General features: G+C 57.4%; 1 protein-coding gene and 1 long non-coding RNA gene across 2 annotated transcripts; one reads left to right on the top strand and one right to left on the bottom strand.

Annotated features, from left to right (window-relative positions):
* Positions 1-697: 697 nt before the first annotated feature.
* LOC125615898 lies at positions 698-3,652 on the bottom strand. The gene is made up of 3 exons (XR_007346487.1): positions 3,290-3,652; positions 1,664-1,768; positions 698-960 (listed from the first exon to the last, which is right to left on the bottom strand). It is a non-coding gene; the product is annotated as an uncharacterized LOC125615898 (long non-coding RNA).
* A 6,696-nt stretch (positions 3,653-10,348) lies between these two features.
* Positions 10,349-24,045, top strand: CUNH1orf198 (chromosome unknown C1orf198 homolog). Its single transcript, XM_015504318.2, has 3 exons — positions 10,349-10,399; positions 18,159-18,638; positions 21,732-24,045. Exons 2-3 carry the CDS (start codon positions 18,165-18,167, stop codon positions 21,783-21,785), a joined length of 528 nt encoding a protein of 175 aa, XP_015359804.1. The 5' UTR covers positions 10,349-10,399; positions 18,159-18,164; the 3' UTR covers positions 21,786-24,045.
* Positions 24,046-24,289: the final 244 nt, after the last annotated feature.

The following is a 24,289-nucleotide window of genomic DNA, read 5'->3' as shown; positions in this document are numbered from 1 at the left end:
GGACTAGCTTGAGTAGGGCTGTCCCTTCCCACTTGATCTGTCTTCTCCTGTGGTCACAGGGGTCCCCATGCCCTGTCAGCTGCCCTGAAGGGTGCTGCCTACTTCTTTGAATACTCCCTCATTGCCAGTGACATTTTTGTGTCCCACATAGCAATATCCTAAGTCAGTGAATGCAGACATAATGACCATCATCTAGTTATTTGTATGTGTTACTGGAATAAATAGAAGTCTGATTACATGATGGTGACCACAGATCTCAGTGGCTCTGGGTGTGGTCAGGGGCTCAGTTCATGCACTGAAGTTGCCTGTGTGCAGGACAGGTGCAGCAGTGTGTGTGTGTGTGTGTGTGTGTGTGTGTGTGTATGTAGTTTTCATGCCTGGTGAGGTGGAAAACTTGGGCTGGCTCAGGTCCCCATGCTCTGATGATTTAATCTGGCCCCTTGCAGAGAAGAAGGTGGCTGTCCTTGTTGAGGCCTTGAGGTACTTGCCAGGTTTTACATTCTTTCTTCGTAATCAATTGAGCAAGTATTCCTCACGTCCTGTAGTATTAGGAAGTAACGGCATCTTAGCTTAGTCTTCACCAGCTCCTTTAAAAATCTGGCTTGTGACCTCAGTAAATATCTACAGAGTGGAATGTTGCCCAGAGTGCCAGCCTTCCTGCCTCCCCGAGGCCCCAGGCCCTCCTGTGTGGTAAACCTCGGCTGGTGCTGGAGGAAAGCTCAACACAAAGGAGGGGCCCCCACATCTGGGACCCAGGTCCTCACCGCAGTCAGCAGCAGGTATTGCCTCCTGCGGGCCCTTGGCCCCCTGGAGTCGGCCTGGCTTGGAGCAGGCGCACACAGCATGCTCCCTCCTGGTGGAGGATCTCGGTGAGAACGCAAGGCCTGTCTGCAGGTGGAGGCTCTTTACGGTCTGGCTTGTCCGCGCTCCTGATGGCTGTGAGTGCTGGGAATGGCTGACCTGGGGAGAGGAAAGGTTCTTGCTTTCTAAGGGTTTAGGGAACACCCTGCATGCTTCTTCTGCTTCCTGTTATCGATAGAAAATTGAACTCTTGGGTTTGTGTTGCCTTCTGCTTCCTGTCCCCACCCCCAAACTCCGTGCCACCCATCCAGCAAGATCTGAGTAGGTGTGGGAGGCTGCAGAGTTGCTCACCCGGTGCCGCCCTCTTGGCTACAACAGGCCAGCAGATGACTGGGAGGCCTGAGCCCGGGCAGCTCCTTTGTGTGGATCTGCTTGCTGCATCTACCTCTCCATGAAGCAGGTGGGGCTGGGCAGGAGTGGCGTTTCCTCACACCCATCCTCAGAACCCTGATCTGGGTTTTGCATGGGGAGTGCCCCCCACCCCCAGCACTGCGAATTGAAACCAGGGTGCTCTACCACTGAGCTACACCACCACTCCTTTTTACTTTATTTTGGGACAGGGTCTAAGTTACCAAGGCAGGACGGAACTTGTTTTCTTTCTGCCTCTGCCTCCTGAGTGGCTGGGATTCAGACCTGCAGTGTTGCTCCCGGCCATACCTGAGTTTTAAGACCCTAGGACCAGTTAGTTCCGCCCTTTCCTCAGCAGCTGAGCATGATGGCTGCTATCCTTGGACCCATATCCCTCTCCTGCTGCAGGAACCTAGGGCTTTGCTGGCCACTCTCTCACGCCTCATGGCTTTACCTCCTTTTCTGAGGCTGAGTCTTGGTCTCCGGGCTCCCAGACATCTCCTGCACTGTCCTAGGCCCTTTAAGGCCTGGTGGCTTTCCTAGTCCACAGCGGGAGGACCTGTAGGTGTCGTAGGGGTGGAGTATCTGTCAGCGGCCGTCCTCCAGGGGCTGCCTGCCCAGGACCTGCCTTGCCCGCTTTTGAGGGTCCAGGTTCTGGAGGGCCTGTGGGCCTGAGTCCTGCACAGCCTAGATATTTGGTCAAGTAAACAGATTTATTATAACAAGTTGCATACATCAGTATGGTAGTTGTCTCAAGCCCCGCAGAAGCAGCCTTTGCTGGGGAGAGCAGGCAGCTGCAGGACCTGCGGCTCCTCAAGTCTCCCTTCTCATTTACTTTGACACTTTGGCCTTTTATTTTTTTTCAGATTTTGTTAAAATTAAAAAGAAGGTAGTTTGGGAGTTGCTGTCTCAGTATTTTGGACTTGCTTTTTCAGGAGGTGGAATGTGTGGATTGATCCCCCCTCTGTGTGGTGCACCCGTGCATGATCTAGAAAAGATGACAGAGTGGGTGTGGCTTTTTGTGTCTCTGGCTGGGGCTCTGTATGGCCACTGGGCAGGCATTGAGAAATGGCCAGAGCCAGTTCTGAAGTCTCTGCTAGGCGCAGACCGTGGGCTGCCTGAAAGCTTCCCTGGCATGTTGAGGGTTCTCCACCCTGATCAGCACCTGGCTGCGTGCCCTGGTTGCACAGGCAGAGTGGCCTCCCTGCCTAGGTGCCTTTGCCTGCTGGCTCCAGTGGCACCCGGGTACAGGTTTTACAAAGAAATGAAATGACTTGTTCACAGTCACGCAGGAAGCAGGCAGGTAACTAGGAATCGCTCACACCCTGACCAAGACATTCCCATAGTACTGAAAAAAATATTTTCTTCAAAATAAATAAATAAGGAGTGGGTGAGTGCAGGCCAGACCTGTCTCCTTAGACTCCTGCCCACGTTCTGTTCCTTCCTTGAAGCATGCTCCACCCATTCTGCACTCTGCCTGTCACCATGGTGGAGGCACTCGGTTCTGTTTCTGCTGTGTGGAGCTGAGTCTCTGGATCCGCGTGCACAGTGGACGCACCCAGGACTGCATCACAGCTGCTTTCTGTCTTCGGAGCTGCACTCATATCTCCAGTTATGGAAAGGCCCATCTCAGCAGAGTTAAATATATTCCAGTTAAAGGAAACAAACAGCCAGATACCATAAGTGTGTACAGTTGCTGTGAATAGGCAATAGGTAAAAAGCATATTTTTATCATTCTTTACTCCTCCCCTTTTTAATAGATTTAATTTTTTAGAGCAGTTTTAGATTTACAGCAAAACTGAGTGGAAAGTTCAGAGTTCCCACCTACCCTTGGTTCGCAGGCAGCCTCGCTCACCTAGTGCACCCCCATGGGCAGGCAGTCTATGGTCATGGTGGTCCGTGGTCACGGCCCTGTGCTGATGTCTCATCACCCTAGGTCAGAGTTCGTGTTCGGGTTCACCATGGCTGATGCACTGTCTGTGGACCTCGCCCAGCGTGCAAAGACAGGATCCACCACAATGCATCACACAGACCAGGTTCACTGCTTGAGAACCAACCCCCTGCCAACCCCATTACTCACCCCTCTCTGCCTCTCCCCAGCTCTGCCTTTCCCAGGGTGTCACAGCCGGGGTCGCTCAGGCTGCGGCCTCTTCAGAGGGGCTTCTTGCATTGGTGCTGTGTGTGAGGTCCCTCTGTGCCTCTCCTGACTCAGTGCCAGGATGGGCCATAGCTTGTCCACTCGCCTGCTGAGGATGTTTTGATGGCCTCCACTATTTGGCCGTTATGAGTAAAGCTGCTGTAGACGTCCTGGTGCAAGTCTTTGTGCGGAGGTAGGTTTTTAACTTCCAACACCAAGAATCAAGATTGCCTTAAAGATCTCGTTCTTTAGCAGGAGAAGTCAACACAAGTGTAGATGGATTTGCCTTGAGCTGTGTGTTTTCAGTTGACTGACAGGCCCAGGGTGCTGTGCCGTTCAGTGGAGTCCGCAGAAGGATTCTTCTGTCCCTGCAGCTCGGACGACTCACCTGCATCCTTGTGCTTTGCCTGGTTGGGCCGAGAAGCTCCTGGCCACCTGATATCACCAGCCATGCGTGGGGCCTGTCTTTCCCTTTCCTGCAGGCTCTGCTCTCTGAGTCTCATCTCTCTAACTTATAGCATTTCCCAGCTTAAGCAAGATGCCATTGTGTACTTGCCAGAAACTCAGAAGCTCCTCTAATGTGAAAACTTGGGGAGGAAAGTGGCCATTCCTGGTCCCGTGATCTCCTTGCAGCCTTTTGGATGCTGCTTCTGAATCTCCCAAGAAACCTGAGTCTGTGTGGGGCATTGGAAGTTGGGATTCTTATTCTTAGGAAGTTGGCACTCCTGGTAAGAGGTGGTGGTTGATAGTCTGTGCTGTTCCGCTTCTGGGCGAGCAGATAGTGAAACATTGTTGTTAAACGGGTACTTGCAGTTCTTTGTATGGAGTCTGCAAACGCCAGTTGGAACAGAAGCCTTTAGGAGGTGGCCTGAGTCCTGCGGCTCCTTGGGCACGGGTATGCTGCCCTGGTTGGTTATTAGGATGTACAGCTGTAATTCTGCCTTGGGGGGTGGTCAGGCCTGGCCTGGACCCACATGAACCAGGGGTTTCAAGGGAGTCCACTGGAAGATTGTGAGAGCCTTGTGCATGCTGTGGCTAGTTTAGCTGGCCAGACAGATGTGGCCTCTGGGCACCAGCAGCTGTGCCGCGGCATGGCCAGGAGCTCCTGAGCTCCTGGGGCTAAGAGCGTGCTCAGGGTCCATGGGTCCTGTGAGTGACTGAACCAGAGGGCTGCCTGGGGAGGAGCTGCACCAGAAACAGTTTCCTAGGGAGCTTCGTTTTCCAAGTGGTGCTGGGGATAGAACCCAGGGCCTTGCTCGTGCTAAGCGTGTGCTCTACTTCTACCAGGCGACCAGCACACTGGTTTCATTAAAGAGGTTCGTGGCATAAAAGTTAACTAGTGAGATCAAAATAAAACACACAGACTCAATTACCTTTTTCTATGACCAGGTCCAAGACGGCTCTCACCTCTCTGGCTCACACCTCGAACCACCCGGTAGGGCAGCAAGGCTTACTCAGGGCTAGCAGGAGAGAGAGAGAGAGCATGCCAGGGAGTGGCCTTTTATTGGGGAACAAGAAATTCAGGGGAAAATTCCATCCAGTGAAGGTCGAGGGGGGCAGCATTCCAAGGTCAGGGTCAGTGATTGGCCTCAGGGTCAGTGGTCAGTCACACCCCCACACTGACAGGCTCTCGCACCTGGAGAGGGTGGGGAAAGCTCCGACACAGTTTAGCCAGAGCGCCTCACACCCAATCCGGGAGGTGCCCAATCACGTGCGAGAATGGCTTCCCACACTCTACCACTGAGCTCCTTCCCCAGCCCCTGTTGTTGATGTGACTGAGTTGAGTGGAATACACAGATTCTGCTTTTGAAAACGGCACCCTTGGTGGCTCTGATTTGTAGCCAAATCTGGGAACTGTGGGGCTAGGGCTCTCAGAGTCTTGAGTTCAGTGGCTACCTAGGGCCCTGGGGTCCTGGGGGTCATTCCTACTGGATCCCATGAGAGGTGGCTGGCTGCTGGCTGCTGGTTGCCGGGCCATGTGCAGAGGCCGCCAAGGAAGCCCCTTGCTCCTGCCCTGCTGCCTTTCTTGGAGCAGCTTGAGCAGGGCCTGGGGGACCTGTCCATTTTACAAGTTGGAAGCCCAGACATACTGGTCCTAAAATCAGAGAGAACGTTACCAAAGACTAAATGCATAATGGTTTCTCATCAACTTCAATTAGAGGAAATGTTAATATTTATAAAATTTCACCACATTTGAAATGAATTTGAAGTCTAGAGTTCCCCATTCTAGAATAATTTTGCAACAGTCATGACTTTTACAGAGAAATCACAACCAACTATAATTGAGTGAGCTAGATAATCTCAAAAGCGATATTACCGGAATCATTTTCAATTTTAATAGCAGAAATCACATTCACCATAGCCTGTGATGGACTTCAGTCCATTTGCTGCTGGGTGCAGCTGTGGTGTTCTGGTAGATGTTTGACACCTGGCTCCGAGAGAGGCGGGGCCAACCTTGGTATCTGGCACAGGCCCTTTGCACGGCATCAGCTGTGGCAGAGTCTGCGCAGCAGTACTGTAAGGCAGCTTGCAGGAGCCAGAGGCGCAGCAGGCTCAGGAGCAGATGGTGGCACCGTGTGCTGACGTACCTGGGAAGCAAGAGCCTGAGCATAGCCCTTTTTAGAGGAGAAACACCTTTAAAAGTTAGACTGTTTTTCAGTCCAGTTTTAGTTTCCCAGCAGAAATGAGCACACAGCCTTCCGCCCAGACTCGCTGGAGCAGACGTGCCTTCTCCATCATTAGCCTCCCCAATCAGCCTGCCACACTCATCAGAGAACCTGCAGGATGTGGTCAGCGTCTCCCCACGTCCCGCTCACCACAGGGCCATGTTTTAGGGTCATGTGTGCTGGACTTGCTGTCCCAGGTCCTCTGCACCCGCCTGTCCACGCCTCCTCTTCCCAGCCCCCACAGCTGCTGAGCTTTCTCCCCCCCACCCTGCTGTCTCCCCAGGATGTGGTTGGCAGAGCCAGGCAGGCTTTTCAGAGGGCTCCTCTCCCGTGGCCACTGGTTCTTAAGATCCCTTCAGGTCTTCCGTGGCCTTATTCTGACGAAGCACACAACCTTCAGCTGTGACTTTAACCATTCTTAGGTGTGCAGGGGCCTGTGTGCTCAGTGCCCGTGGCCATCACCGTCACCCATTTCCAGAGGTTGCCATTTTATGATGGAACTCTGCGCCCTGTAAGGAACAAAGCCCTGAGCGCCTTAGGCAGCAAGTGCCCGTCCCCTGCCCCTGAAAGCCAGCTCTGCCTCTGCCTCTGCTTTCCTGCTGCTGTCTCGTGGAAGTGGTGCTGCAGTGTCCGCCTCTTGCCTAGCTCTCCTCTGGGCTCAGTGTCCTCAGGATCCAACCACCTTGGAGTGTGCACCAGTGTTTCCTCCCTTCCTCAAACTGAACACTGCGCTGCTGCACCGAGGGACTGCACCAGTCAATCCTGCAGCTGTGACTGTGGTGTGGAACTGCCCGTGTGAGCCCCTGCTTTCAACTCTTTGGGGCACACACCTTGGGATGGAATTGCTGGGTGAATTGCTCACTCTGTGTCCCATGGGGTCCATGTTGCTGGTCAACACAGATGTGTTGAGATAGGCTGATGTTGTCCTCCAGAGGTTAGGTGGTGATTACAACGTGATTATTGCATCGTTCCACATCATACACTGTATTTAAGTTTTGTGGTGGGCCACCTCTGGGACAGTGGGACAGAAGAGTCACCTCCTGCAGGACGCTACCCTGTTCTCCCCAGGGTGCTGTTCCTCTGCCCCGGCAGAGCCCCGGGCTCCGTGGGCCTGCTGGGGTTCACTGTTTTCCGTTTTGTGATGGTGGCCACCCTCATGGATGTGGAGCATCTCACCTCTGTCCTAATGTGTTCAGCTGTGAGATTGCATGGCTCAGCCTTTAATGATGGCTGTGCGGAATTACAGGAAGGGGAAGTGCCTCATAGTCAGCTCTTGCAGGATGGGTGAACGTGTGGCTGTTGTTTGTTTTCTCCCTTGGAGTTTGGTGACCTGAGCGTGCTTCTGGGCTGAGTTGGCCTGTGGAGTGGACGTCTCTCACGGAGAGGAATTGGACTCTGAGGGTGGTGCTCTCCAGTGCGAAGCCCACTGGTCTTGTCCATGGTCTGAGTAGCAGGTGTCCATCCGTGCAGTGTCAGCCCTGGGGCCCAGAGCAGCCCGAGGGGCATGTGGACTGCACCACAGTGGCAGGTCACTATTGTTAGGTATCCATTGGAAGTAGGAACGTGAGGAGCACAGGACAAGGGACAGCATTGTGCTGTGGTGTGTGTCGGAGTGTGCGTCAGGGCACCCATATGTGCGAGTGAGGGTGGGCGTGTGATGGGTGCTGTTCCTTTGGGAGTCGGCACCATGTTCACGCGAAGCCTGGGAGCCCGTTCCTCCCACCAGCACTCCTGCGGTTGGAGTGTGCAGCTGGTGGCTGACGTCACAGCCCCTGTCACATTTTTGTTTGGTGAGTTTATTTTTGTTAAGTACTTTACTGTTTTCTTTTATGGACTCAGAATTGCAGAAATCCAAGGAATCTGCCCCTTGACTTAGTTTCTTGCTGGAGCAAACAAAATACTACTGACACGAAGCTGGGGAAAAAATCTCAGCGTGACATGTCTCCGTCTGTGATCCCCATGGAATTTCACCTGGCCTGGTCTGCGACCACTGGGACCTGGCCTCCCGAGCTCTGGCTGACCCTGTGCTCCCCAGGGATCAGTCACATTCCAGAACCAAAAGCCTTCCTGGTCTAATCTTTCTAAGTCTCAAGAGACTCGAGTTATGTACGTGACTTGTGAGAGTCTAGCTCCCATGTGCCCCATCCTGTGCTGGTGGTCCCGTGTTGCCTCCACTCTGTAGACCCCACACACTTCCATCCTTGGAGGCAGTGACGCTGGCAGCCCAGTGCAGAGGGTTTTGTTCAGATGGCTCCTGTGCCGTCCCCACGGTGACATCCAAAAGGCAAGGCATCAGGGCTCTCTGTCTCCCCCTAAGAACAAAGATCTTGTTGTGCTATTACTTCTAAGAGGATTGCAGGGTCCCAACAGCACAGAATTTCAGAGACTTCCAGGTCATTTAACGCACGGTCCCCTCCCTCAACAGGCACCCAGAGACGTGGATGGGCCTCAATAGCAGGCTGACCCTGGCTCCGCCTGGAACCTCTGCTCCAGGGCATGGTAGTGCACATCCTTCCAGAAAAAGTTGGGGTTGAACTGAACTTACAAAGGGGATGGCAGTGACCCCGTCCTTCTCATCTTGAAAGTCCTGGCTGGTGGCCAGGAGGCAAATAGACAGCACAAGCCAGCTCTGAAGCTAGGACCACCCCTGAATGCTGCTACGTGTGGTGACACTCCACTGCGGGGGACCTGCCCTGGGCTCTGATGGGGTAGGCCCCAGGTGCCCTCCCGCTGCTGGGGCCTGGTTCTCACGGCTCGCGCCTGGGCCAGGGCCTGTGCTCATGGCTGTGCCATCCTTGTCCTGGCACACTTGTGGTCAGCTAAAGGCCTGAACATGGGTCTCCCCATAGCTCCTCCTTGCCCTTGTCCTCAGGGTCCACAGAGGGGCCTAGTGCAGGGGACATGTCACTCCTGGGCCAGAGGCGAGAAGAGCTGGGCTCTGTGTCCCACGTTAGGGTGAGATGTGGGAGGGTATGGCTTGACCAGAGCCAGGGCATCACTGGGTGTGGACCCCGATGGGCAGGCATTGGGGCTGGGGGAGGAACAGCCTTTGTGGTCCTGGGAGGCCCAGTGCTAGCCATAGGTGGGGCCTGCGGACCATCACGGCTCCCCCCTCCTGCATCTGGGGGAGCAGGCCTTCCACTGCCTGGGCCCAGCATGGCCTTCATCATTACAGTTCAGCAGTGGACCCCGTGCTGTTCATCTCAGAGAAGGCTGGCTGCGGGGACCCAGCTGGGCCTGGCAGAGCGGCTGTGTTGAAGGCTCTGCCTGCGGGCCCTGGGGTTTTCCCCAGTCCCTGCCATGCTGGATGCCAGGCTGGGGTGCGGTGGGCTCTGCTGGAAGCTGAGTGGAGGGCCCTGGCAGGACCATGGAGGTGGGGCAGGTCCCTGACGGCAGCGCAGGACTGCTCTGTGTGGAAGACAGAATGCACTGGGTTCTTCATGGAAATACATAGTTACTTGGGTTTTATTGGTGGGTGGTGAGATCTGGATATAATTTTAATACCAGTTTCAGTTAAAATTCTTTATCCTATTTTCAGTCTGTGTCAACCGTGGTGACCCACATTGGTCCAGAACCTGGGTCCCTAAATAGCAGGGTGCAGATAAGGTCTTTGTTAGCTCAGGAATGCTGCAGGGAGCAGAGGGGAGCCCAGGAGGCCCCCCTAGCCGTGGATTTAGGCCAGTGGACAAAACCTGCAGGTCCAAGGTCAGATCCCAAAGATCTGCCCTGCCCCCCCCACCCCTGGCCCCAAGGCCAAATCCCAGGGACTGTCCCGGGACTCTTCCTGCTTGGTGAGGCCTGGGAGTGGTGCCAGAGACCTTGGAAGGAGGCCCTGCGTCTCAGGGCGTTCTCCACTGTCCTGCTGACCCAGGCCTGCCTTCTCTGCTGGCCCTCGGGGAGAAGGAAGCCCCACTGTGGCTGGTGCTGCTGGCAGATTGTGCCTGGCATGCTTTTCGTAGGTCGGCTAACGGGGGTGCGATTCTCCCTTCACTGGAGGAAACTGAGGCTGGGCAGTCTAAGGCATGGTCCACGAGCAGGCAGCTCTGTGCTGGTAGCTGAGACTGCTGGGCCAGCTCCTTTCCCATGCAGCTTCCCTGCCGGACTGGCCTCCATCCCCTGGAAGTGGCTCAGCGTCTAGAGGGGTGGCAGCCCCAGTGGGAAAGGTGAGGGAGGAGCCCCAGGGAAGGGCTTCAACCTCCAGGGCAGGCTGGAGACCTGGGCTGCTTAGCATAGTCGGGCTGTGCCTGGGTTGTGCCTGTCCCTGCTCCCACGGTCCTGGGTGGCGTTTGCACGGGGATGGCCCAGGTCTGGATTCATTCTTGAATTTCTGTTCCAGGACATCACCTGGCAGGACGAGCACTCTGCTCCTTTCTCCTGGGAAACTCGGGTAAGTTGGCTAAACTTAGATCCGTCCCTTGAAGCAGAATTGAGTAGTTCACCCTTTTCTGCAGCATTGGATGGACATGGGGAGCGGGGCCCACACCGGCTGCAGGCAGCAGGCAGCCCATTGTGGTAGGGAGGAGAGGTTGTGAAAAGCCGGACACGTGTGCAGTGGCAGAGTGGTAGTCGGTCTGATAGCCTGGGCCCATAAGGCCCTGTGACACCCCTGATGCCCAGGCTTGGGCTGCCCTGTGGGGGCCCTTCTCTGCCCATCCCTCTGCCCACCAGCACTTGGCACCACAGTGGGGGGCTGGTGACACAGCTTTGAACCTGTGGTGGGGTGAACTTAGCTAGTTGGTTCGTGGCTGATAGAACCCAGTGTGGGCGGGGGCCTGGCCTCCAGGCACCGGGGTCTCCATTGCCAGAGTGGCTCAGGAGCAGGGGTCCAGATGGTCTCTGTGCCTTGCCTTCAGCCGTCTTGCTGCCCCAGAGGGACAGGGGCCCAGTGACTACGGGAGCTGCCTCTCACACCAGGAAAAGAAGCAGCAGACAGGCTGTGTGCCGGTGGGTAGTGGCCATAGCAGCGTGTGCGAGCAGAGGTGGCTGTGCCTGGGCGGGTCCCAGCTCACACTGGGGTTTTCAAGTGCTGCTACTTCAAGGGGCCTGTGTCACTTGTCCCCACAGCTTCTGATCAGAGCCCTGCCCTGGCATCCAGGAACAGCTGGGAGAATAGGTGGGGAGAAAGGAATGAGGAGTCCTTGAGCAGACTGTGAGGCTTCCGCTGGGAACTGTCCTGAAATGAACCATTTCCCCAGGTGCTGGGCAGCTGGCAGTACACTGTTCAGTGTTTAGTGAGCAGCTGCTAACTGCTACAAATGCTGGCTGACCAGACCATGCAAACTGGGTGCAGCTGAGGTATGTTTGCACTGAATCACATCCCCAGCCCTTTACTTCTAAGTTGCTGAGGCTGGCCTCAAACTTGGGATCCTCCTGCCTCAGCCTCCTGAGTTGCTGGGATTATAGGTGTGTGCCATGGTGTCCTGGAGATTATTTTTAAACCTTAGAGATAGGTTTGGGGGTTGTATGACATGTGCTCACTGGAGCATGTTCATTTGGAAAGTGTAGGTTCCCTTTGCCATTGACACTACCGCACCAGGCCCCAAGCATCCTAAAGATGCTGGCATCTACACCCTGCACATCTTTTTCAAAATTTCATTGTAGATTAGTGCAGAACGCAGGTCCGTGCAGAGGGTAGGGAGTGGGAGTGGTCTGATGGGAGCCAGAGCCTGCATAGGGACTGGCACTGGTGGAGGGTGACCAGGGTTGGGCTGGGTGTCGGGGAGCAGCCTGGAATGACAGTAGCTGCCACCCACATGGACCTTTCTCCCGAGGCCACAGAGCAGGCTGGGTGGCCAGGCAGCCCTTCCGCACCCTGGTGCTCAGCCAGGCCCTCTTCTTCCTCTTCTGTGGCCACAAGAGTGGCAGGAGCATCTGCAGGGGAAGCTGTGGAGGGAGGAGCAGGGGCTCTGTCAGGAGTGCCAGCCTCGGGCATGGTGGCCTTCCTTGTCCTGTTCTGGGCCCTTGGTCTGGTGACACGACAGGGTGAGGCAGACGAGGCCAGGCATCCAGAGGTGCTGGCCGAGGTCTCATGGGCCCGTGGAGCCCCCCACTGTGTGTCCTGGAGCCGTCCAGGGGACAATCACCTTCATTGCCCAGTGTGATGGGCGTCCTGGGGCACAGCGGCCACTGACCTGGGCTATGCAGAGCTCTCCCCAGCCGTCAGCGTGTTAGGTGAGCAGCCCACATCCTGTAGCCACCCCGCCGTCCACCTCCAGGATGCCTTATTGTAAACTGCATGTGTTGTGGGGTGCAGCGTGGGGTCTTGTGCGTTGTGGGGTGAGTTGAGCTAGTGACGTCCCCAGAGCTCTCCACCTTGCACAGCCGACACTGCCCTTTAAACAGCAAGTCCCCAGCCCCTCTTATTCCCACAGCCCCCGGAAGGGTCATCTTTTCCTCCCGTCCTTCGGCCTGGCGGAGAGCCGGGGAGGGGTGGTACCCCACCCGCTGCATTCTTCTCTCATGCTACTGAAGTTTCAAGAGGAAAAACCAGCGCCCAGTGCTCCTGGAGGAGGCCGGAGTGCAGAGGATTCCTTGCATTCCCTGGCCGCCTGGGCTGGAGGGTCTGGAGATGCCTGGGGGGGCTGGGCAGGCAGAGCTGGCCCCAGGACCCTCAGCCTGCCCAGGCTGCCTGGCTTATTTGTGTCTGCCCGGGTGTTCAGCTCTCTTTCTGGGGGTGGTAAGCGAGCTGGGTGGGGATCCGTTCCTTCATTCTGAGGGCCAGTTAGGACATCCAGAGTAGGGAAGCCTTCCAGGGCCTCCGTGGGGCTGCAGGCTCATGTCCTCCGTGATGTGTCCCAGTACAGGGTTGTGCAGGCTGGGTTCAGTCGCCCGTTCCTTCCGTTGGTCAGCACGCCACAGTTCAGGGGAGGCAGTCAGGGTGGATGAAGAGAAGGGAGCCTGGGTCTGTCTGAGGCTTGCACCATCTGTTGCTGGCGGGGAAGGGGCCTTCCCTCCAAGTAGTGGGTTCCTTTGCTTCCAGGGGTTAGGAATACCCAGGTACCACACATGCTCAGAAGTTGTACTTCTGCAGAAGATGTCCCCAAAGGGAACCTGTGAGCAGGCACACCTGGGCAGGCAGTTCCCCAGGGTTTGTCCCTAACGAGCCTCTGCCCCTTGCTCTGACAGGAAGGGCTCGGGGATGGTCTACACAGTTAGCTGATTTAAAGTCAGGGTGGGTATGGGAGAGGGCCACAGCTGGGATTGGCTCCTGCCCACGAGGTTTTGATACAAGCTGGCTCTGCCCTACGCGGGGTCAAGTGACAGCAGAGGAGCCTGTGTCCTGTTGCAGGGTCAGCTTCTATAGGAGAGGTGATCTTGCACAGGTGGTGGCTTTGTTTGGCTGCACCCCCAGTGTGATCCTCTTCACCGACAGTCCCCATCTCTGCCCTGCAGTCCCCTCCTCTGCCTGTCCCTCCCTCCTTCCCTCTGGGCTCTCCCTAATCCCTTCCTGAGGCCCAGGGCCCAGCTCCCAGTCCCCTGCCCTTGACCTCTCCCCAGGCTCCCTGATCCCTGTGGTTCCACCTGCTCTCTGGCCCCGGAAGCCACCAGTCTGTCCTGCAGCCCTCAGCCTGTGCTGCCCTCCTGCAGGCCAGTTCCTCCTCACCTCCTCGCCTGCCCCCAGTGCTACCCAAATCCTGATCCTGGTCGCCATGCTGGGGCTCCCCTGCCGTGCATCACTTGTGCTGAGTCCTGTGGGTGCGTGCCCGAGGCCCATGGGCAAGGGCAGGCAGTGCTCCTCCAGGGCTGTGTGCCCACCTGCTGCAGCCCCTGTTGCCCCTTCTCCTGTTACCCCAGGAAGTGCCCAGGAGAGAGGCCAGGGCTGGTGTGCCTCTGTCCCCGTGAGGCTCAGCCCCTAGGTGGGCACACCGTGCCCCAAGGTCAGCTGGGCTGTGTGGCCCCAGTGAGGGCCTCTTCTGCCCTCTCCCGCCTGCCTCTGCACACCCCAGCAGCCTGTGCCCTTTGCCTGGTAAACACACTGGCATGTGGTATTTACACCTGGACCCTGCTAGGCCCTGCCCACCTGGGTCTGGCCCCGCTGGCCTGTCCCTGTTGGGCTGTGATTCTGAAGGTTTTCCTATGTGCCTCCTGCTCCTCCCGTCCTTGCCTGTGTAGAGAGGAGGTAAGAAGAATAACAGCTCAGTGAGGTTATAGGATCTGTCCAGCGCTGTGATACTGTCCAGCCGCACCCCTGTAGCTTCGTCCCTGTGAGTGAGGCCTGTCGGAGGCTGCCAAGCCCACTAGTTAGTTTTGGCAGCGGGCACACCCCTTGCTGGAATATCGCGCATTCCTGTCCAGTGAGTGGGACATAAAAATAGACACAGCGCTCTGTTGTGGCCTCGCTGTTTTTAGAAGAGATGTGGCCCGCTGAGCCCTGGTCCCCATGTGGGCTGACTGCCGCCCTGCCCAGCTTGGCCGGACTCCTCAGGGTGTGGAAGGTGGGCTGAGAGTGGAGGGGCCTTCTGTTCACTCTCCCGTCTCCCTGTATGGAGGTAACAGAGAACAACTGTGTTGAGTCCCACGCTGTTCTGCCTGTCGCAGGTACCAATGACCAGTGGTGTCCACTGGCCACCAGTTCCTACGGTTTTCCATGCAGTGTTGCCCATGCTCGGAGAGGCTGTCATGACCTCCTTTCCCCAGAACCCAGCTCTTTTCCTTTGTCTGGAAAGGGACTTTTTCCAGAGATGAGGAACTTGTCTGCGGATTCACAGTCTTCCCATTTCCCACCTCCTCTCCCAGCCCTGCGCTTGCCGGGGGCCTGGGGCCAGGCAGAGGAGCCGCTGTGGGTCCTCAGATGAGTGAGGGGCTGTTGCTCCAGCCCTGCTTAGTGAGTGAGAGTGGTGGTCCTGGTCCCTCCATGTGAGTGAGTGTGTTTGGAGGTTCCACCTGTGCCTGGCACACAGTAGGTGCTCACTGAGTGGCTACCTGAGCTGTTCTTCCTAGATGTGCATGGTCTGAGGTCAGCAAACCTCCCCTTTGGACCCCGAATTGTGGGACAGCCCCCGGATCCCCATGAATCCCCATCAGACTCTGGCTCCTCTCAGGCCTCACTCTGGTTCCCTGGGTGTGGTGCCTGTTGCCCCAAGCTGGCTTGGTGACCACAGGAATGGGGAGGGGAGGGCGTCCAGGGCCATGCAGGGACAGGGCAGGGTGCTGTGGGGTGTGCAGCTTCCTGAGGAGGAGCAGCTGGGTCTGGGCTGGAGAGGGCAAGTTGCCTCAGCTCCTTGGTGGGCTCTGGGAGGCACTCAGATGGCTCCCACCAGAAGTGGACAGCAGCCCAGGACAAGCCTGGGTCTGGGAGGGAAGGGCACTCCCACACGCGGAGTCACAGAGCAGAAGCCCGTGGGACTTGCTCTGAGATGGCAGGGGGCTGTGTCCACCTGGCCGACGGCTACACTGCCTGGCTGGGTGCGAGGGCCGCTGTGGGTGTCCCCATGAGCAGGGCCCCAGGGGACCCTGGGCTGGGAGGGGCGGCTCTCCACCCCCTTGGCCTTGCCAGAGTTCTTGCTGTGGGTCCTGGGGCTGCTGAGCTGGGTGGTCGCGGACCACACGGGAGGCTGTGTTTGGAAATTCTGGGTAACAAACCCAGATCCCGTGGGGTAGGGAGTGGGCCAGAGACCCTCTCACATGGCATGGTTTAAAGGGGATTGCAGCCATGCGTTGTTTTTAGAATGAAGAATACAGGAGAAGCAGGCTTTTCTTCTGACTCCCTGTCTTCCCTGTTCACCTCCAAAGTCCCCAAACTAGGCAGCTGCTCGGGTCAGCCTGACCTCTGCCCAGATGAGGCCCTCCTGGGGAGCTGTCCCGAGGCCTCCGTCTTGAGGCCTCTGGGACCCGTGAAGCCCCAGGAGCAACCTGTCACTGCTTGTTTCTTCCCCACAGTGATGTGTCCTAAGAATGGCTGCCAATGGCCTCTGTCCACAGTGGCCTGGCTCAGCCTGTTGCTGCACCCAGGTCTGCAGACCCTCCGGCCTCGTCCTACACGGGCCAGAGAAATTGCTGATCCCAAAAGAGCCTGCGGTTCAACAAGGTGCTCGGTTTGAAGAGCCTTTGTACAGAGTTTCCTGGTCATAGTGCCCCATCTCCATGGGGTAGGCCGCCTGTTTGAAGCGGGTCATCTGCGCACCCATGGTGTCCCCATGTTCTGCTGTGGAATTAAAAAATGAGCAGTGTATTCAGAGTCTCACTCAGAAGTCGTCCATTAAGGGCTGCATCACCGAGGATGGACATGCAGAGGTCCCGTGGGTCCTGCCAAGCTCTGCTTTCCCCTCACCTGGTGGCCACTGGCTTTGGGTCCATGCAGCCAGGCTTTGGGATCACTGGGTCAGGCTGAAGTCCTAGCGTACAGCTTCCTGATAGACTCATGACCTGGGGAGTTGAGTCATTCCAGACCTCCATTTCCTCATTTATAGGATGAAAATAATTTAAAAACTGCACTCCATGTGCCCGGGGCGTGCCCGGGATGTCCATGTGCTCTTGAACATGTCTTCTGCAGGGCTGGCTTTGATGGCTGTGTGTCGGGTCTATTCCTCCAACACCGAGCACCCAGGACCTTGCCTTGCGGTGTGAATGTGAGCTCTTTGTCTTCTGTCCTAAGCCCAGAGGGGTGACTCCTGGCCACCAGCCTGGGATCCAGGAGCACCTCCGTTCAGAGAAGTGGGCGGCTCTCTGTTCAGGGCCTGTTGTCCCCCTCGCTCTGGCAGCATGTCCCACCCATGGGGAGAGTCCTGGGAGACTGCAAGAACGTGAGAGCCAAAGAGGACATTTACCAAGTGCAGGAGCCCGTGTGGTATCTTGGAGAGCTAGAAGCGATTGGGTTGGCCAGATGGTTTGACTCACTCTGTGTCCACGTATGGCCGGGGCAGGGAGATGGGCTCCCTGGGAAGCAGATGGACAGCTGGTGTCCAGAACTGTATACCACCTTTGTGTGTTGGTTTTTCACTTCTGGAAACCTCTCCGAACGTGGCAGCCCAGAAGTGGGGACAGTGCCATGCACGCAGTGTCCCTGGCCCCCGACTCCTGCAGTGAGGACTCAGGAGAATGTAGTCTGAGCGGGAAGTGCTGACCAGGTGGCAGGCAGCTGGAGGAAAAGCTGGCAGCACGGAGGGCAACGGCAGGCACCCGGCAGCGTGGGTGGTGCCCAAGACTGAGAGAAGCTGCAGGCTGGAGGCCCCCTCCTAGCACACGAGCTAGAGGGGCAGCATGCCTAAAGGTGGCTGTGGCGTGGGAGGGCAGGGGCTATGTTGGAGTCTTCTGTTTCCCCTGCTCTCTGTGACATCATTTTATTGCTTCTTTATTTATTCACTCTTTTGCAGAACTGGGGATTAAATCCAGGGGCACTCCACACTGAACCGCTGTCCCCAGCCTTTTTTTTTTTTTTTTTTTTTGAGACAAGGTCTTGCTTAGGTCCTCGCTAAATTGCTGAGGCTGGCTTTGAATTCGTGATCCTCCTGCCTCAGCCTCCCGAGTTGCTGGGATCACAGGCGTGGGCCACTGCACCCAGCTTGCTTACTTATGAAAAGGGCAGGTATGAGGAAGTGGAGGTGGGGGCAAGGGGAATTTTCAGAATTGATTTCAGAAATGATGGGATAGCAGGTACCCTGTTCTGCAGAGCTGGGGACGTGATGGCCTCCAGTGGGCTCTTCTGGAGGTGGTGGCCACTGAACATTTCCCTAGAGTGAAACTCAGTCAGCTCTGCTTGGCAGCACGTCCCAGGTGGCTCTGGTCAGCGGGAGGCTGGGTCTCAGATGTGGCTGGTACCTGCCCTGCCCCTTCCTCCCCTGTGGTCACCATTGGAGGCTGGGTGGCAGGATGCAACCTGGCCCTCTGTAGGCCGCGTCCTTGCTCCTCATGTCCCTGGGGCCTCACCTGTGGGCAGCAACTCACAGGGCCTGCAGGAGGCTTGTGTACTGCTGGCCTCAGCCAGATTCGGACTCAGGGTCTTGGAGCTGCTGGCAGGGCCGGGCGTGGTGAGGCTGTGCCTCTAGATGGCTGTGTCTCGGGTATGCAAGCACAGTCCTGCAAACAGCCATTCAGGACATGGGCAGTGCACGGCCAGCAGCTCCTGAAGTGTCTGTCCAGAGCAGGGGAGGTGGTGAGGGGCTGACCGCCTGCTCCTTGCTGAGCTTCCATCTTCCTTCTCTCTGCAGAGCCAAATGGAGTTCAGCCTCTCCTCCCTGTGCATCCAGGAGCCGAGCAGCGGCGCTCCCACCAGTGAGCTGAGGCCACTGCCCAAGGTCTCCCAGGGCCCACAGGCCCTCAAGCCCACCCAGGGCAGCAGGTCGTCCAGCCTGGACGCCCTGGGTCCAGCCAGGAAGGAAGATGAGGCGCCCTTCTGGAAAATCAATGCGGAGAGATCCCGGGAGGGGCCCGAGGCCGGATTCCAGTCGCTGACCCCCAGCCAGATCAAGTCCATGGAGAAGGGGGAGAAGGTCCTGCCTGCCTGTTACCGGCAGGAGCAGTGGGTCCTTCCCAGTGTGAATGTGGACCGGGAGAGACCACCGCCTGCCCAAGCCACCTCTGGCATGCTGCCCGAGGACCAACTCTCTGAACCCTTGGGGAAACCACTGTCCCTAGATACCACACAGGACGAGGACAGCGCTCTGGGTTCAGAGCCCACGCCTACACAGGTGGGCGGCCCGTGCCAGGGCCTCTTCTGTCCAGGTGCCTCTTCCAGGGGCAGCCAAGGGGGACCCCAGAGTATGGCTGCAGGGTGTCCATGTGGCCTTCCTCGCCCTGCTTGCCCTCTCACTTGCCTTCACAGCTGGCTCCACCCCAGCCTGGTACTCTGACTAGTTTGCTGGCCATATGGCTCCAGCCCTCCCTTGTGGGCAGGTGGGGAGGGGCTGGGGGAGTCTGGGAGGAAGGGTCAGTGTGGGGAGGCTGGGAGGCCTGCCCTCTCCGTGGGGCCTGTGGCGTCAGGCTGTGGCTTTGGGAACAGCATCCCAAGGCCTGGAGAAGCAGGGGGGACCCGGGGTCGCTGCCCTCCTGCCTGCAGCACAGGCTGGGGTGTCCAGAGGAGGGATGAAAGAGGAGCTCTCCAGGGCGTGGACAGATGCAGAGGCCAGGTCTGCTAAACCCTCGGGGTGAGGTGCTGGGTGTTGGAGAGGGATGAATTGCTGGTGGCTGGAGTGTCCCTGACTCCTGGTAGGAGTGGCCCCTGTCATCTTTCCTGGGCAGTCTGTGACACTGACGAGGTGGAGACAGCAAAGTGAAGACGGAATGTTTGTGGCGATTCTAAATGACGCTAGTGTTGGAGGGTTGCTTGCAGCCAGGACGCAGAAACAGGGGAGCCTTTCTCTCCAGAGGAGGCTGGCTTTGGGGCATTGTTCACGAACAGTGCTGTGTTGTGTGCGGCTGGGAGCTGGCTCTGGGCATCACGGGTGGCCGAGGCCCCAACAGGGCTCTGTCGTCCATCCTTGAGATGGCCCTGCTCACCCCCTGGTGCTGTGCTGCCTGGTGATGTCTCCCTGGCTGTGACCTGCAGAGCCTCACTGGAGGAGTCCTGAGGGAGGACAGGAACAGGTTGGCATGGCCAGAGCAGGAAACGAGGGTCCTGGCCTCCTAGGAGTGTCCACCCATTGGTGCTGGCCGCACAATAGAACCTTATGGTGATGAGAAATGTCCTCAAACAGGTCAGCGCTCCTGCACACTCTCCACCGTGACCAGGCCTTTTCTCTGGGGCTGCCGTCCAGCTGTCTGATTTACCTGTTGGTCAGGATACAGGCACATGGAGAAGCCCACTGCACCCCAGCTGCTTTGCTGTGCGCCCCAGGGCGTGGCTGTTAGCAGTCAGACCTCCTGGCCTGTGGGACCCTGTGGTCATCTGATGGTCACACTTTCTTTGGTTTTAAACATCTTTAAAACTTAAAACTCACACTGAAGTACACGGGACATGAGCACGTCATTCCTGCCCTTTCTGAGTGTGGGGTTCAGTGGCCCTGAGCAGTGTCAGCGTCATGCAAGCCCCCGCCTCCTCTGAACCAGAGCTTTCCTCAGTGCCCTGGGCCAGCTCACAACCAGACAGACTTGCTATGACACCCCCGCACCCCTGGAGACGCGGGCTGGCATTGAGAAGCTGCCTGGCTTGGTGACCGGCTTGCTTCACTTAGCGAGTGGCGTGGCCAGTAATGCCCTGCTGCTGTGGTCGCCCGGCATTTGTGGGCAAATGCTTGCTTCCTCCCTTTGCTGTTGGGACGTGGGTGGGCAGATCTTTCTGAGCCCCTGTTCTTTGCGTGCCTCCCAGATGCAGGATGACTGTACTAAGGATTGAACCCGGGGCGCTCAGCCGCTGAGCCACATCCCCAGTCCTTTCTTTTTCCTGACCCAGGACCTTGCTAGTTGGCTAGGGTCTTGTTAAAATTTCTGAGGCTGGCTTCAAGATTTTGATGTTCCTGCCTCAGCCTCCTGAGGGCACTGCCTGGGCCATCAGTGATATATTTTTTTAAAAAAATTTTTTAGTTGCTGTTGGACACAATATCTTTATTTAATTATTTTTATGTGGTGCTGAGGATCGAACCTGGGGCCTCACACATGCTAGGGGAGCGCTCTACCACTGAGCCCCAGCCCCAGCCCGCTATCAGTGTTTTTGAGGAGCCTCTCTGCTCTTTCCCATGGCGGATGCACCGTCCCACTGTCCCCCTAGCGCTTGTGAGGTTCTGCGTCTGCCCTTCCTGACTGGCACGTGGCTCTCACCCTGGCCACTAACGTGTGAGTGAGTCTTTCCTGAGCTTGGTGGCCGTCTCCTTGAAGAACACTAAGTTCCCTTGCTCACTTTTAAGTTGGGTGTTTGTGGTTTGCTGTTGGATCGAGGTGGTCTCTGGTTACTCTGGGTTTCCTGAGGAATCCTTGATCCTTTGCGCCTCCTGAGGAGGTGCAGCCCACAGTTCCAGCACCTTCTCCCTCCCACGGCTCCACAGCCATCTCTGCAGGCTGCTCTTCCCAGCCTGTCCTCTGCTGCCCCACCTGGTCCCTGTCTCCAGTCCTGCGGGCTTTGCAGGAAGTGTTTGTGCCAAATGCCACCTGTTGGCTCTGACGGGAAGTAGGACGGCTCCATGGGGGCCCAGAGGCTTGTGGACCTGTGACGGGGACCAAGGCACAGACTGCGGCACCACATCCAGGAGGCAGGAGGGAAGGGAAGGGGATAGACCACACTGCTCCTTCCGTGGCATCTCAGGTGAGCACACCTGGCCTAAGACACGTGTCCCGGGAAGCCACTGACCTTGCCCAGCCTTTCCTGTGTGCTGTAGCACGTCAGGGTCACTGCCCAGCAGGCGGCTCCCCGCTGGACCCAGCTGACCCTGAGCATGGTGCAGCAGGGGCCTGGCCTGCTTTCCCAGGGGCCGCCCAGCCAGTGCCGCATCCCTGGATTGTCCCTGCTCTCAGAGACCCACTCCATGACCTTTCACTTCCCCCACTCGTGCACACTAGCCTTCGCAGAGTTCTTGCCTTCCTCTCTGCGTGTGTAAGAACATCTCTGTTCTTGCCGAGTGATGCAGAGGATTGTGCCACGCTGGTTGGCTCTGCGCACCTGTGCCGCACAGCCGCGTGGGCCACCGTGGGGCGCAGGTGGGGGTGCTGGCACTGGACTTGCTGTGCTGTTCTCAATTCGAGGTCAGGGCCCGAGAGGGAAGCAGGCAGTGTCATCTGGGCCACTGTAAATGAGGTGCTGTTTTTAGCCCCACATCCGAGGGCTGCATCTCACTGTGCTCCTGTCTCTGCAGGCTGGCTCCAGCGTCATCCTGAAGACCGGCTTCGACTTTCTGGACAATTGGTAAATGGTGTCGGGCACAGTGCAGCCGGGAGCCGAGGTGTCCAGGGTGCTGTGCCCAGGAAGGGTTTGCAGCCTGTTTCCTGGTTTCACTACTATTGATTTTTTGGAAGCTGGTAAATTTGCCAGTTTTTTCTTCATTTTGTTAAAACCAGATATATATGCTATTTTCAACAATTTGGTAATGGAAGTTTTACATCTGGAATTTTTAAGGACCATTAGGAATTTAGTGGATCTTGTTAGTAAGCCCTTCCAGCTCTGCCCATGACCCTCGTCTCAGGAGGCCTCCTCACCAACGTCACCAAGTCCCCACCAAATCCTGTCTCCTGTTCGTGCCCTCCCTACACAGCTGGTCTCCTTGGTGGTGGCTGCCACGACCTCGGTCCCGCATGTTGGCTGCTGCTGTTCCCACAGGAAGATCTGCCCTCAGGAGCTCCCAGTGCTCACAGCCCCTTGCTGGAGGCACATCCTGCACCATGTGCCACCCGCCACCTTGGGTAGCTTCCAGGAAACAGTCCGTCCATACGCGGTGGACAGCGTCCGTGAGCTGCCCATGGTCACTGAAGTATCGATCCTGTTTAACAAGAGCTGCATGTCTGGAGTCGTGCGCCGACCTCCTGTTATCCGTACCTAGCTTCAGCAGCTGTGGGCTACCACGTTGCTTGGTTTTGTACCAGTTTCTTTTAGGAAGCTCCCAGCACTTATGTGACCTGCTACTTGTCCCCATGCTGCACATGAGTGGTCGGGGTGGCAGTGCTGCTGGGGCAGAGGCCCCTCTGATTCACTACTGCTGCTTTCCAGAGGAGACGGGCTGTGGCTGCCCACCCCCAACTGCTCAGGCTGCGTCAAGATGGGCCCTCCCAGCCCTGACCACAGCAGAGTGGGAGAGGTGGCTGGTGGCCCCAGCAGTAGTGCCCTGGGGCCCCACAGCACCCCAGCAGGGCTTGTCTGGGGCTGGAGCAGATTCCCGGGCTGTGCGGCAGGAGGGTAGACCTCAGCTGGAGGTCACTGCCCTCACTGTGCCCTGCCCTGTGCTCTGGCAGGAGGCGCCCTGTGCTGTGCCGTGCACACACCACTGCCACTGTGTCCCCTCACCTAAGGCCTTATTCCCTCGGACCCCTGCCAGCAAGCTTTAGGACCAAAGGGGGGCTTTTAAAAATACGCTTCCTAGGCCCTTCTGAAGTACTCTCCAGGACATCATCTGATTCCAACCGCCTCCACCCGCAGCAAAGTCTCTGCCAAAGCCGTGGCTAGCAACTGTGCTGGTCCCCACCCTCGCTCTGTGCCCCAGGGCGGGGCGTGGGTTTTACCTCCCTCCTCTGGTCCCTGACTGCAGTGTGGCAGGTAGACATCCCTCTGTACCACGTGAGCATTCTTGACGCATCCCCCCCACCCCCGCCAGCTCAGCCCAGCTGGGCACCAGCCCCCTAGGGGCCAGCACTGTCACACAGGGAACCCAGGGCCTCCTCCCTGCCTGTACCTCCGCCTCAGGGTGGCGGCTGAGCTGGAGGCCAGGGTGCTCCTTGCTGTGGGGGTGCTTGCTGGTGTGGGCAGCAGAGAGAGGGCTCCTGCTGGCACACCTGGTCAGCGATCTCTCTCCTTGCCAGAAGTCCCCCTTTCTTTCCAACTTTCCTATGAATCTCAGCATTCCGGTCGTCCTCAGAGCTGAGGGGTGGAGCCTCTGAGGACTCCATGCTCTTGGTCCCTTTGTCTCAGCCTTGCAAGCTCTAGTTACTCTTGGGGGGCAGCCCCCCATAAGTGAGTGGAAGCCTCAGCAGGGAGTCCTGAGGGGTCTCGTGATGTTGGCTCTGCCTTCGGGAGAAGTGCAGTCCCCATCCTGCCTGACGGGTGACCATCCCCCACATGGGTGGTCAGTGCAGAGGCGACTTTCCCTCCCCCAGGTTGAAGCTCCCTGTTTCCACGTGCTTCTCCCCCAGACTCCAGGTGGGTCTGTCAAAGAAGGAGCTCATGAGCACACTCCCCAGCAGAAGCCTGTGTCTGGTCCTGCACCTAGGTCTCGGCTGAGGACCAGCGCCCTGCTCTCACTGCTTTTGCAGAAGCCCTCCAGGACATCAGAACCAGGGTCAGTGTCACGGGCCTGCTCCTGTCCCTCCGGCCTGGGTGTGGCCCATGGGGGGAGTGGAGCAGCCTCCCTTTGGTCCTCCTTCCTTTGATACACATTTTCAGAGATGATGAGTTCTTATAATGTGTAACTTGGTTGTATTTTATACTAATTGCCTTTAATAAAGCCTTTTTAAAAAATGCCAGCCTGTCTGTCTTGGCCTCTGCTGGATCCCGGAGGCCTGTTGGGACGATGGTACTTGAACACAGGCAGGAGCCCAGGGCACAGTCTGGATATGGCCTCTGCAGCCTGCTAGAGCCGGGCGATGCCCGACAGGAGGGCAGCTCTGCCTGGGGGGCTCGGGCGCAGCCCTAAGTGACATGGGAGCCACAGCAGGGCTCCCAGGACAGGTCCAGCGCATCGAGTCTCTGGAGTCTCTGGGACCCTGC

This window comes from Marmota marmota, unplaced genomic scaffold (genome assembly GCF_001458135.2).
Source record: "Marmota marmota marmota unplaced genomic scaffold, marMar, whole genome shotgun sequence".
NCBI lineage: Eukaryota > Metazoa > Chordata > Mammalia > Rodentia > Sciuridae > Marmota > Marmota marmota.
Note: the sequence above shows the minus strand (reverse complement) of the source record. Positions and strands in the feature narration are given on the sequence as shown.